The 14,814-nt window shown below is 44.8% G+C and overlaps 1 protein-coding gene across 2 annotated transcripts in view; it reads right to left on the minus strand.

Moving 5' to 3' along the window:
* The window catches only part of meis1b (Meis homeobox 1 b), a 77,527-nt gene that overhangs the window by 32,659 nt on the left and 30,054 nt on the right, over positions 1-14,814 (minus strand). For both annotated transcript variants that reach the window (XM_017690695.2, XM_017690696.2), the window contains exon 8: positions 11,657-11,802. In XM_017690695.2, coding sequence (XP_017546184.1) covers positions 11,657-11,802 — 146 coding nt within the window. The remainder of the gene's footprint in view (positions 1-11,656; positions 11,803-14,814) is intronic.

Raw genomic sequence — 14,814 nt, forward strand, 5'->3', positions numbered from 1 at the left:
TGGTTTAAGGGCGAGGGGGTGCAGTGGTGCCTATGGGGAGGGAATACATCCACTCGATTTGGACTCAGTTGGGGAAAATGTGTCTACAATTAAAGCACTGGCGTGGGCTGGATTAAGCCGCATAAGATTCAACTGTACTAGAGTAAACCTCTAAGTCTTCAATGATTGGATAAGCCAGGAGAAAATGCTACACCATCAAATATAGACCTGCAGTAATGACCCATATAATATGTAAAATGTGACAGGCAGAGAATAACAAAGGATTAGAGCAGCAGGAGAACTGAGGACCACTTCATTTGGAGGCGGTAGGGAACATTTGAATGGTTTTACATATCGCTGAGCAGATGTATATTTTACAAGCTGGTGGCTCTGTGAATTCCAGCACCATGAAGTTTAGCACTGACTTGAGATCAGCCTGAAGTGACAGTGAGGGCAAAGAGCCTGCCTCCTCTTCATTGTCATTACAGCCCAGCGGTGGGGCAGGAAGTCTGTGTTTAAAAGGGATGTGTGTTGCTCCACACCTGCTGCTCACAGCCACAGGCTAATATGAGGGGGGCTCGCATTGGAAACACCAACTGAGAGCTTGCTGGTCTGCAGCTGATGAGCCTGGACTAATTCAAGGGGGTGATTATGTAGTTTACTGGACCACTAAACCTCTTTAAGCTTGTAATTACAGCCTATTTAAAGGGGGAGGGGGATTCAAAAGCAATTCAGGCAGGCCAAACCCCAGCTGGAGGTGGGCAACAAGACGCTAATATAAGGGCTAGAGGGGATCAACGCCCAGGGAAGGCAGGTACCACCAGAGATGGGCAACAGCCACACAACTACAGTCGGTCCCACAGCTCTGGAAAGATAGAGAGAAAGAGAGAGGGAAGCAGCCACAGAGCAGTTTACCTGAATATGCAAAAGCCAAGCTTGCATTCTCTCACGAGGAAAAACAAATTGTTGTTTTGGCTATTGTCAAGAGGGGCGAGAAAAAAATGCAAAGCAGCACTACAAAGGTCTATTAAGACGCGGTTGGGTACACAGAGTCTGTTCTCTTCCCCGCCCCTCCTTGCCAAAATCAGGCTTGGAGCAGGGTGCAGGGGAGGACTGAGGTGCAGGAACTCATGGTGCGTTAAATGGTAACAGAATCAGGTTACCGTATTGCACCTTGACCAGGGATACTATTCCAGTGCTTTTACTTTCAAGGAAATTATTCTTTAGCTAATGCCTCTGAAATGTGATACTCAAAGTAAGCCGTTTTTCTGTCTTTTTTTTTTTTTTTTTTGAGGTGGGGGGGGGGGGCAAATTCTAATAACCCACACGATATTATGTTATTATCATAATTACCCTTTTGCCCTCACCAATTTAATTAATGTTCACGGGAAAGCCTGCAGGGAAGGGAAAACTTGGTCATGGCTGAACAAGAGTTAAAAGAAGGTAAGGGTATTTTACAATTGCTCCCGTATGCCCATTCCTTGTAAGGAGGCAAAAAAAAGAAAAGGAAAAAAAAATGAGGGTGGGGAGATAGCGTATCTCTCTTCTACTCTCTCTCTGCCTCCCTTCCTTTCTTTCAACTCCCCACCACAGCCTCTATCTCTCTCCATAAACGGGAGAGAAGGCCTTCCCCATCAGTGCACAGCTTTTACAAATCGATGACTTAATCTGTCGTAACAAACAAGTGAGCATCGCCTTGCCTCTGTGCTCTTCCTCTTCCACCGCGGTTAAAACACTCCGCCGTTAACAGAGAAACGTAGAAGAAAAAAATGAGCCTGCTGACCATCCCTTTCTCCACAAAAGCACATTACCTGGTAGTGCTTTAACCATTACCGTTAGCCTGTTTGGGGATTTAATCAGATGAAATGGAACCAGGTCTGGTGCAAGACACATGACACATGCACACTCTTGCACCGCACCACACACACAGCAGGGGTGGATCCCTGCGCTGCTGCCTGCATCTCCATGGGGATGACATGGATCAGCAGGTCTTTTGAGCGTAGTGCCCACGCAGCCATGCATCCCTTATTGCCATGCACAGTGCCACGGACAAGGACAGGATCCACTCTGAGAGAATCCACCTCAAATGCCTTGATGCGCACCAGCTCTTGGGTGAAGTTAGGATAAATGTGACAAATCTGGCAGAGTAAAGTGTCTCAGAATGCTTCCCTCCATTGTTCTCTTCCTTGAGAAATCGATGGCTGCTAAGGCGCAAGCAGTTTTAAAAGGGGTCTCGGCTCTGATGGTCGGGCCTTGCTGGGTCCATTAAACAATTTATGCACTTACAGACGATGGCATAAAATCATTTAATTTATCTCTCGACCAAGATAGCATGGCTAACGACCGACCTATAAAATTCCCTGCACGGATTTCGCCTGACCACTCTCTCACTCTCTCCCAGTCACAGAGACTGGATGGCACTGGCCTTGCTGTGCTTGACAGCGTTTAAGAGAGCGTACAAGCTTATTTCTGATGAACTGCCAATTCCACCAACCAGTTGCGCTGCTGCTTTTCTGGTAGACAGAGAGTGCGAATGATGGCAGTGGCTCCTCCTGAAGTGGTGCTTGTTTGAGGATGAAAAGCACAATGAGTTCACAGCAGCATGCATGACTGAGACTACAAAAAGGAGGAACTGAATTGATGAATTAGTTCAGCAAATGTGCAAACTGATTACCACATCTCTGCCACCATTTAATCCATCAGGCATACACACATGCACTAAGAGCGCCGAGTTTATCTGGGGCAGACTGCTGGAGCAGTGCTCTGTGGGGGAATGAGCTGCAGCTGCTGTAAGTAAAAGGTATTGAGCTGCTGACTACAGACGGAAAGATCCCCAAGCAGTGCAGATTGCTTTATAGACCAGGCAAAAACAGCCTGTGTGCAGTGGGCCTGTGCCCACACTGGACAGTGAGAACTGACAGCATTTACACCATCAACAGGCCTCCACTCTGCTCTGAATAGGTGAGTAGGCTCAACCTAAGCCCCTCTGTAACAGATATGTTACATGCCAAATATGTGACAGTGTACTCTAAAGCAGAGGCCCTAAAGTATCCCTGCCCTGCATGTTTTGGTGCCTTCCCTGCTGTAAACCACATAGACAAGTTGAATACAGCTCTTGTAATCGCTGCATACTTGGATTGTTTTTGCTGTACTTGCAAGTCACTTTAGATGAATATAGCTGTCAAATCAATATATGTAATGTAAATGTAAAATGTGCATAGCTCATGCACTTTGGGACCAGGACCAGAAACCACCGCTGTAAAAGAGCACATAGGACTGTTTCACCTCAATCCCTCCTTACCTAGGTTTTTCTTCCTTATGCACCCTGTGTCCTCATCTGCCCCTTAAATAAGGTTAAGTCACTTGCCATAATCTGCAAATACCAATGCTGTATAAGCCACTCTCAATGACACAATGTTTCGACTGTGCTGCAATACGTTGACACACCAAGACTACTGACCATGGGTACTTTATTCTCAAACAGACTATAGAGCATGAGTATGTTATTTTCCTTAAAGAGAATAAACCCATTAAACTTGCTGTTGGGGACAGGCTTCCCTTCCTCACTCTTATATCCACACATCTTACATAATAACCTCATGGTAGTTACTAAAATATTGGACAACAGTACTCAAGATTTATAACTGAGTAGTGGAGTTTAGGAAAATCGCCAAACAATGCTGAACCAGAACTGTTACAGAGAATACCCCTCACAGAACACATTTAGATCCTCAGAACTTGGCAGGCTCTAGGACTGCAGCCCACTGTCTCAGCAGGATGTCCTGGGCTGGCTTTGGTGAGTTGTGGAGGTGTGGTGGGGGAACTCCATGCCCGGCCTCCAAGCTGCCCCTAGGGAGCATGTGCTGACTGGGCCTTTCATTGCGTTCTGCAAAGAAACCAGAACTGACCAGCACAGGGTGATCCTGAGTGGTCTGCAACACCCAGCCTGGCCTGCTCGGTATGCTAGGAACAAGCCAAGCAAGGTTACTCCATTCTTATATGCAAAAGTCATCGGCCGCCCTCTCAGGCCCGCTGAATTTTCACATGCCGCAGATAATGAAACCCAATAGCAGGCCCAGAAGAGAACATTAACAAGCCGAAAGGGTGGGATTTAGTTAAGCCCACCTGGACAGTCATGGGAAATGGAGTGTAGGAAAACTGGCCTTTTGCTGCGGCTTGGCAGCAATGGCGACTGACCCTTTCCACATTATAAAGTTGTCAGATTTTGAGGAGTGCTGAGGCGGGCCGGTTGGAGAACAGCCATGGACGCCACACTTTTGTCTGGGCCAGCAGTTCTTGAGTGGTTCAGAGGTTATGTGAATTAAAAGTTAACTGTCCTTGAGGGACGCTAAAGACAAAGGGCAAAGCTAGTATGCAAGGGGGATAGAAGGAAAGACAGACAGAGAAAGAGAAAGAGGGACAGGAGTCAATGTAACAGACCGTTTTTCATCACTAGCCTGATGGTGATTAACGTTTAGGTGCAGCTGATGTTTGGGACGCTGCACTTGAAGCAAAGAAAAGCCTCGGCAGTGTCCCGCTCATCAATCATGGCACAGATGGCCGGAGAAAAGCCCCGTCACCGGTGACAGGGAGGCGTCCATCGGCTGCCGTCGGCCCATGCGGGGCCTGCCAATTCAGCCCATTCTTCAAAAGACACACCAATGCCTTTAGCTTGTCAGGCTGGAAGGCTTGCCAATGATGGATACACACAGTTTTCTCGCTCTCTCCCTCTCCAGGAGGGGTTTGGGGGGAGGAAGGGGCATCCATCCACAAAGAACAGCCCCAAAGAATTGCCTGCCCCACATCCCAGGGGCCTGTCAGTGGGGTAATTGATGATGTTTTCATTACAAGGTGTGGGAGGTGGAGGGGCACCCATTCTCAACTGGCAGCCCTCGCTCCAAAACTGAGTTGGTTGCTTCTTCTTTGACATTAACTTTCATAACAAGCATCAAGTCATTGCATTAAACAGATAAAGCTGAGGACAGAGGATTGGTCCACTGCAACAAATAGTAACAACATAAACAATAAAGGAACTCACATAGAACTGTACTGGAGAAGTACAGTTTTTTTTATAAAAAAATAAACCACAATAAACAGCATGAAGAAAGCTCGTCCATCCATTCCTCCTTGTCTGTGAAACCCCTTGAAGCTTTTAATTTGGTGGCGCCTCCAGTACTGACTGGGTGCTTAGATGAAATTAGGAAATAACCAGAGACCTTAGGCCACTAAATTCAATTTTCAAATATTAATCTGAATGGACTTGCTCTTGTTATAAAGGAATACATGAAAAAACAACACACGCTCACAACTAAAATTGGCTCACAACAATTTTTAGGGCCTTTTTTTTTAATGAAGGGTGACTACGGACTTGAAAGTTGCATTTGTTTCCAGGTCTCCTGAGGTCTGGCCTGTGCAGGACACAGTGGTAAGACTGAGAGCAGAGGAGAATAAGGCTCCCTGCCAGGCCAAGGGCTGCATGGCTTGCCGAGGTTGCCATGGGTGACCAGAGTGCTGACATCTTTGGGCTCCAGCAATAAACAACGGATGACTAATGGTATCTGAGGCCAGGTTGATCCCTGACCCTTAATGACCAGGATATTTTTTTTTTTCTTTTAGAGCAGGCCACTTGGATTAGTCTGTGGCTAACTGCTCCCATGTCTGAACTATGTTTTACGATGGTTTCCGTCTTCCTGACACGGCAGGATGGGACATTAGCAGAAGTTCTGTTTGAGGCAAACTGATGCTGTGAAAGCAGGCAGAGTAACATTTTCACTATTTTATTTCATATAACATACTAAAAAACATTAAAAGTCAGCAAATATAACATGAACCCAATGATAATTTCTATATCATCGTTACAGTTGTTCTTCATAATATAGCATAGCAGACAATGTCAACATACTAAAGACTTCAGTACTTCAGTATATCTACTTCAATGTACATGCAGTATGCTTTCTGTACAATATGTAAAACATACAGTATGTTCTTTCACATTGATAATTTGATTAATATGAAATCCTTAAGAGCAAATCAAAATGGACTGAAGGAAGGAAAATTACCCCTCTGTGCCAAACTGACTTTCCTCCAGTGTTGTTCTAAGGCAAAAGGGAGAAGTCCAGCCTTCTCAATAACCCTCCTGTACTTTCCGATTCTTAGCGAGGTCATATGCTGAACATCTGTAATTCTGCCCAGCAAATGTAGGAAATCATCACCAGGCAGGGTGCAAAACCCCACTGCTCTCCACCTCTCCCACTATTCCCAGACTGCTGGGGAACAAATTCACCCTGAAACTCCCTGAAGAGGGCATAGCCCCGTCCCCTCCTGCTGGTCCAGCCATGAGCCCAAGGCCTGCCACAAGGCTCTGGTTCAGCCACTGCAGAGTTGAATTATAGCACTTTTCACACCTGTTTCTGGTCAAAAACACAGCGCTGTCAAGGGTTTTTTTTTTTTGCTATAAGTCAAGGAAAGAAAAGACCCTACCTCTACTGGCACTGTTTCGTGTGTGTTCACAGGGTGCTAAATTAGGACCAAATTGCATTAGCAGGGATGGATTATTGCTTTCCAGCTTAATTTCTACCACAAACAAGTGTTAAAAAACTGTGAGAAGAGGAGAATGTGTGTTGCGCTGCGGTTTGGCTTTTTTACGAGCTGCGATGGAGGCTCCCTCCTGTTCGCCAGCTCTGTGTACAAATAAGTGGAAGCTCAGAGTTTTGAGTGCCAGCCTAACTCTGCTCGCACTTAGAGCCAGCGTTTCGCCGTGCCTGCATGGCAACCATCTGAAGCCTGGCTTCCATCTAATTACTCTATCACGTAATTTCGCAAATTGCCTTTTCATTGGGGAGGCTGAGTGCAAAACCACAGGCGCTCTGGGATTTTGGGTCGGCAGCTCCCATTTGCTGCTCGTTTCTGGTTGATTTAAACAAGAAAGTACAGTTTGCAAGAAGAAGTGGGGAACGAGGAGCAAAGGAGGAGGAGGCAGAGTAGGAGGAGCAGAAGGAGGTACAGGAAGAGGGAAGCAGGACTGTTGGTGGTTGGCTTTACTCCCCAGGACGTCTGGTACAATCGATAAACAGAACAAACAACTGTTGGAGAAGGGACAAAACAACAAAAGTGGAGGAGTTTTAAGGCTTTTTTGTTTTGCTTCCTAAGCTGCAAATTTATTGGAATGTGTTCACACTCAGGCTTTACAGCGTTACAGAACACCCAGGAGCGACCAGGAATTAGCTTAGATCCTTCATTTTCTTGAAAAATTTTCTGTAACTTGACACTAATGATTAAAGTCATAGTAGAAAATGCAAAATGTATATGATTAGCCGATACATCTTAGTTGTCTAAATATTTGCTTTTTTAGTTTTGCACAGCAGTTTTGTTAGTGCAGCTAACAAGTAATGGGGGCGTTCACCACACCAATTAGCAATCTGTCACGTTTGACACTGTATGAATTACTGTAACCCATAAAAATGAATGAAGTATGGAGAAAATTCTGACTTAAGGGTGCTGCTGCTTCTGTTTTCAATTAAGTGATGTACTTTTAAAGATCAGCTTTATGGTGTTTGGTATACTGTAATGGGTAAGACCTCCCCCCTTCCATGCTTTAGTCTGGGGTTCAATCCCCTGTCTAGGCAAGTACCCTACACTATGCCAATAAAAATCCTTGGGCAAGACTCCTAACTCTACCTTCACCTACCTGTGTAAAAATGATCAAAGTGTAAGTTACATTGTCCAAATGCTGTAAATGTAGATGACTGTATATTGTTGCACAGTATGCAAGACATGGTGTTAGTGTTTTGGCTGATCAATGATGTTTAGGGCAATCTTGTTCTTTGCTGAACTATCGACAAGCAGCTCATCCGCTATCTACAAGTAACCCTTTCTATCTGCTCACACTATCTATACTTCATGCCCTTTATTTTCTCTTGTCTTTCCTTTTCTTCTCTCTCTCCCTCCTCAATTCTGAGCCTGGCAGAGTAATCTCATCCAGCCACCCACCTCACGTTTCCGGCTCCCTACGATAGCTTCACTGCTAGACTCATGTGACATACAGAGTGCCTTCTCATGGCTGTGGAAATGGGGGCTGGCAGCACGCTGGGTATCTACAGTACCGGCTTGAGGATGTCTCCTTTTGCTTCCTGACAGCTCTGCTCGGGAATCAGCATGGCTGGGCCCTAACACAGAGGGCTATCATAAGGCTGCATTGTTTGTGAGGCCTGTTAATTGCTACTGGCTTTATCTCCAAGAACCAGACCCTTTCACACACTGAATCAGTGGAATTAGATGTACAACTAGAGCTTCTCTCATGAATTTTGTGCATTCGCACGCTCTCAATCACTCCCTCACTCTCGCGCTCTTCTCTTCATGTTGGGACTGCTAACTTCCCGCTCACTGGAAGCAGGCAGTGACAGAAGGCGAGTGGATAGCACTGTCCGGCGGGTCAGTCAACCATAGCTTGCATGCTGCTTGTTGTTTAGCTTGCCGCACAAATGCTGAGAAAACGTTTCTCACTCGTGTGTAAGCTAAAATGTGTTTGTAGTGCAATGCAGACCTGTTTACAGTGCTGTTGGTTCTTCTTCTTTGCTTCAGCCCAACCCACCGCCCCCTCGTTCTCTCTGCACAGTCACCCTTTTGGCAGGCAATGCCGTTCCAGCTTATTGGGTTCTCTTTTTGCTTTTTCTCCACTGTTTCTCTCTCTCTCTCTCAGCGCTGGGTGCTCTGTAGGCCTCCCGTGGTTGAGGGGGCTGCTGTTGGCAGAAGCACAGCTTCCCCACTAGCAGTCTGCATTTAGCTGCGCTGCCCCTCTGCCAAGCCAGCCAGAGAGCACACAGACACAAGGCAAGCTCAATAACACAGCTCTGTTCACAGTGCCAGTAAAACCAGGACAAACCGGACAGCTCTCACCAATCATGCTTAGCATGTGTTAGTGATGTGTAGTTCGTTTAGGTGAACGGTGGGAGCTGACTTGCACTGAAGAGCTGATACTTTTTAATTTTATTTAGATACTATGACTCTGCTACTGGATTTCACTGGAACATTCCAGCCCAGACCCCTCATTTTCCCCAAACTTGTTTGCTGTGTTAGTTTTGTTCTTGGTGGTTTCCCTATAATTTTTTAAAGTCGTGTTTTCAAGAGCGCCTTGACAGCTGACTTTCAGTTTTGTTTGTTGATGACTGGTTGATGGATTTTCCTGCAATTTGCCCGTCTGCCTCTATATCTTTTGACTCCTGCCTCAGAGTTTGGAGTGAAATAAGGGGAAAGACTTTAGCCGATTCAAATTTGTATGTTGGTTCTACATAAATAAAATATCGCTGTTGTCTGGAAAAAAATTTCGGATCTCCATTTTTGTCAATTTTCAGTTTTGAAAATCCATGTTTGCTTTTATGTTGCATGTAAATTTTATGAAGCATAGACAACAATAAATGGCCAAAAAAGACTTGGAAAAAATTCTGGTTCCACTGACTTACATTAAAAGTAGAGCAGGTTTTTCCTTCTCCTGTGAAGTTACCATTGTGGAGATACGAGGTTTTGTTCCAACAGCAGCGATATATTACATCTGCACAATTTTTTCTTTCAGGTTACTCAATTTTGGCAAGAACTCAGTTGATGTAATCTGTTTTATTTACGTGGAATCTACATATTTGAATAAGTAAAGTCAGTGCTCTTTGCTTTTTTACATTTCCCCTAATAAAACTTTAATCTTGCTTAGCAGACTGTCAATCACATGCAGTGCAACTTTGGTCACAATTCATCAAGCAAAACTACTTATCAACATCTAACCTATTCAGTACAGCCAAATCTAGGAAGAATGGTATTTTTTTCTTTCATACTAGAGTCTTGATAGTTTTACATTTATTTCAATAGTTTTTTTGTTTTTTTTAGCCAAATATCATGCATTTTGTTTAATTAGTAAATTAGAAGGTAGACTAACCTGAGTTATTAAATGATAGATAATATTGCTAAATAAAGAAAACAGAAAAGCCATTTTGCAAAGCTGATAGAGCTGGAATGCCCATCACTAATGCGTGTGTAAGAGCACTGTGTGTGAACTGGCAAATGGCATTCTTTTCACACACCTTTCTCCTGGGGCCCCTAAAGGTGATGGCTAGTGGAGGGGGTGGTGCATGTGTTTTTGTGTGTGAGGGTAAAAGGAGGGGCCGGGGGCAGATAAAGGTTCTTGAGCCCCTGGGGTAGTTTCTGTGGCACAGATGTGAGAATGGGGGTGAACATGTGGGTGCTTTTGGAAATGATCAAATGTTTTCCCTTTTGACTCCAGTTTGGTTGAAAACACATTGCCTTTCAACACCTTCAAAACAGTGACCGGTGTGGCCAATCATGAAATCATCTGTTTATCTTTTTTATGCAAAAATAGAACACTGCACAGTGTTTAGGGCCCCAAAGAGTTGTGTAATAGTGCCTGGCAGCCCTGCAAGTGCAGTGTGTGATTGGTGAGTTAAGTCAGTGGTGTTGATTTGTGGAGATAAGTGGTGTCCTCGTAAAACACTCAGATTAGCTTGTGGTGAATGAAATAGAGGAACTAAAGTTCATCAAAGCGAGAAGAAGAAGAGACCACATCAATGCGGAGCAGTTCCCTAACGCTTCTCTATTACAGGTGGGGACAGCCACAGACAGCTAACCACTGGGCCTAAAATACCAACACTGGCTGCCACACAAACACACATACAGATACATAGCATAAAAATACATACTTTCCACCAACCATCTGTCCCTAGACCAATTCCTGTTCATTCACATAGCTACCTCCATACTACAAATGTCAAATCCAAAAAAGTTGGAACAGTGTGTGAAATGCAAATAAAACTGAAAGCAGTAAAATGACACATTTGATGTATTACTTTATCAATTCTAATGTTTTTTTTCTGCACATATACACACATTTTGAAATTGATGCCTATGAGACATTACATATACCCTACACAGTGTATAATATAATCAAAAGATTCAGGGAATCTGGAAAAATTGCTGCACGTTTAGGGCAAGTCTGAAAACCACAAATGAATAGTTGTGATCTTCGATGCCTCAGATGGCACTGAGTTAACAACCAGCAAGCTTCTACGATCGATACTTTGATAAACTATTGTTATTAAACCCTGTTCATTATTATATCCATAAAGGTGAGTTAAGACTGTACTATCCACAGTGGAAGCAATAGGTCAATAATATCCAGAAACACAGCCAACTTCTCTGGGCACGAGCTGAAAAGGACTGATGCACAGAGGAAACATGTATTGGTACCATTATTGCTGAAAAAATATTTACATTTTGGACCAATATATGCTGCCTTCTTGATGATCAATTTAAATCTGGCCAAACAGAATTTAATAATCACTGCTTTCTGTTTTATAAGCATTTTACATTTTGTCCCAACTTTTTGTGTATCACACTTATTAAAATGCACCACACAAACAAATGTAACCAGCTGTCTCATCACTACTCATGTGAACTGTACGTTCTTCATGCTAATTTTACACACACATGTAAATTTGTATCGCCAACTTTCACCAACTCAATGCACCACAAACAAGTCCTAATGGGGGAGAAAAGTAGAGTTCTGTCTTAATAATATTCATCTTTGCTATCTGTACCTGGAGGCTGTTTTCCAAACGTATCCAGGTATGTTGAAGCTAGATGGGGAGACTGGAGTGTTTAAATGCAGTCCACTTACCGTCAAGTGCTGGAAGAGCCATGCCCGCATGATGTTGGTTGCTACTTTGGGGAAGATGCCGCGTTTTTTATTCCTCTTCTTTTCCTTGTCTGGGTCATCGTCGTCGCCTGTGCTGGGGGAGGCCACACTGTTGTCCAGCCCATCGCCTGTCAAAACACACACAGAGACAGTGTCAAGGGAGCAAGTTTACCTCAGCGGCCAGTCACAAACACACATGAGGATGTTCTTTTTCATCTACAAAATGGGGCAGACGAGCAATGATTTCACATCAGTAGGACTTTGAGGCAGCACCTATGAACACATTCATTTTTAATACTTTTATAAATAACCCTCCTTCCGCACACAAGAAACACACAGCTCAGAGCACTGACAGGTAGAGAGAGAAAGAGTGAGACTGACAGAGATAGAAAGAAAGAAAAGGAAAGAAAGAGAGCGGCAAGCAAACAAAGGGCTTGTAAGGTCGCGTTTCTTCGCTGCCATCAGACGCTCGCAGAAGAATCGTCACCGACAGAGAGATTTAGTCTTTATCATCCCAGGAAAATATTTACCCTGCCGCTCTTTTATTATTTTTATTTATTTATTTATTTAGCTAGTTATTTTTCAGGTAGGGGAGACTTACACGCCAACACAAAAGCAAGTGTGAGAAATACGGCTCCCTGCGCAATGGGGGCCTTTTCAAAGCATAGCATTTTAATAACAATGCAGCATGGTGCCTACAGCAACCTGTGGGTTCTTGATAAGGCCTCCATTAAGGCCACTTAAACAGGACCTGGGCCTAGAAAGGACTTAGGCTGCTTTGGAGCTCTGCACTGCTCTGCATCTGATGAATATGGAGCTTGTGTGCACACCATGCTTTTATTCACAAGCCCAATTATTGTATGTCTTCTATAGGGCGGCAATAGAGGAGCCCCTCTCCACCATTGAGACGACTTTTCATAATTGTTATTATCATTATTCAAAAAAAAAAAAGCATCATGAAGCTGATGATTCAGCTATTTTAAATAATAAATAATCATAAAAGAAACATGAGTGAGGTAAACAACCCCAGAAAGCTGCAGATTTTTAAAATGTATGCAGTTATTTATTAATTACACAAAAAGCTTTCCCAAAAGCACCACTCTTTCAGTAAAAGTTTCGACAGGTGATGGTGGTGGGTTAACCCTTTTCCTTCCACCTGCATGGGATGGGCTCATTGATAATTAATGGAAATGTCCACGGTAATGCGGCTGGAGATAGCTTTCTTTCCAGCTTTGCGCATCAGCGGAATAATCAAGGACCTAAAACAGCCTTTGCTCCCCATTACCTCGGGCAAAAGAATTCCTGAAAGCATGCCTTGCGGGCATCTGAATTATATACGCCATTAGGAGAGCAGAGGGCTTTTCTCCAGTCCTTCTGAAAACCGCCTGGCCGGCCCCTCTCCGGCTTCCCTTGCAGCAGGAGGGAGAGCAGAGCTCCAGAAAGGCTGGGGTTTCTTAAGTGGAGACTTATGTAGATACAATGGTGCTGCCTTTTTTACACAAGGGCACTTTCCCCCCACCCTCAGCTGCTTCCTGAGAGTCACCAGAGCTGCCCAACCCGCCCCCACAGAGAAAAGAGCATAAGCTATCACAGACACACATGGAGAGAAACACACAAGCTTCGATTACATCATTAGCCAAAGCCAAAAACAGTCTGGCCTAAGCAGTAGTTTGTCCTCCCTACTGTTTTTAGTCAAATAGGACTTCCTTGCTCTCGTCTGGGAAGGGAATCGGCACCGCTGGTTTGAAATCTAAGACAAGATTTTCATTGGAAGCAAATGCTCTCAATCCGGTGTAAAGACCGGTTCGTGTTCAGCAAAGCTTAAAATAATAAACCCGGGGCTTGTCCCATGCGACTTAGCAAAACAGAAGCAAAGGCTGGATAGCAGGACAGAGCCTGGAAAAGAAGAAGAAGGGAGGAGAGTAAGGGTGGGAGACTGAAAGCGAGAAGAGAAAGAGAGATTTAGAAGAAGGGACATGAAGTAAGGGACACTGTGAGGTAAAACTGTTGCTCTCCAGATTTTTCCCTCCCCTACCTCTTCTCCATATTATGAATTGTTTAACCTCTTTCCCCAATATTTTTACTTAAGCCTGACCTCTGAGGGCCCAGGCCTTCGAGGCAGAAAGGGAGAGAGCAGGAGGAAAAAAAAAGCAAAAAACAGAGGCCGTCAATTTTATTGGCATTTCCATTTTCGCTGCAATTTGATGCCGATTCACCTTGGCGAGGTCTGGGGCTAATTTCTCCCTCCTTTTTTCCCCAAATATCAAGGCAAGAGAGAGGCATATAGCGGTTGCCATGTTTTTTTGCAAAATGTCAGCAGCCGTCCTGCCGAAGCTTCCACTTCCCCCTGCCCGGCCAAGGGAAGGCACATGGACAGGCGGTGAGTCTGAAAAGGTGGAAATAATCATAAAAATGATGCCGGTCCATAAACAAGCTCACAGCCTCATTAGACCGGCAGCAGGCTCCAGTGGCAGATTTATTCGCTTTTCGCTGATGCTATGAGGAAATGCCACAGGCTAACTTTGGCCAACTGCTAATGGGTTATGACAGCGTCTTAGCAACTAGCGTTGGGGGGGGGGGGACGGGGACTCGCCCAGTGACAGTGAGGGGAAAAATGTCATCTCATCTGCCCATGTGTGGTGGAGTCTATGTGGCAATTAGGGAGCAGGCCAATGACTGGAGCAGGCCAGAGGCTGAGGAGGATGCCCTGCGGCTAACCAAGGAGAGAATTTTTTATGATCCCCTCTCGCTTGCACGCACGCACGCACACACACACACACACACACACACACACACACACACACACACACACACACACACACACACACACACAGCTGACGTCGCTCTGCCTGCCTGCCTGCCTGCTCGCCTGCCGCACAAATCAGGTTAACACTTCCCCCTCAACACGCCTTTGTCAGCCAACTCTGCTGAATGGCTCACCCCACTATTCTCAATCTCGCCTTCTCCTCTTTATGCCCCCCCTCTCTCTCCATCCTAACTTCTTTCACAGCTACTGTTTATGTCTCTCTCCCTCTCTCTCCATCTCTCTCTGACTCAAGGCGTTTTCTGACATTATCAGAGGAATCTAGGGTAATCTGTTATGATCTGATTACTCAAAAAGGCCGCTTTAATTGGCACTA

This window comes from Pygocentrus nattereri, chromosome 5 (assembly GCF_015220715.1).
Source record: "Pygocentrus nattereri isolate fPygNat1 chromosome 5, fPygNat1.pri, whole genome shotgun sequence".
In the NCBI taxonomy this organism is placed as follows: Eukaryota; Metazoa; Chordata; class Actinopteri; order Characiformes; family Serrasalmidae; genus Pygocentrus; species Pygocentrus nattereri.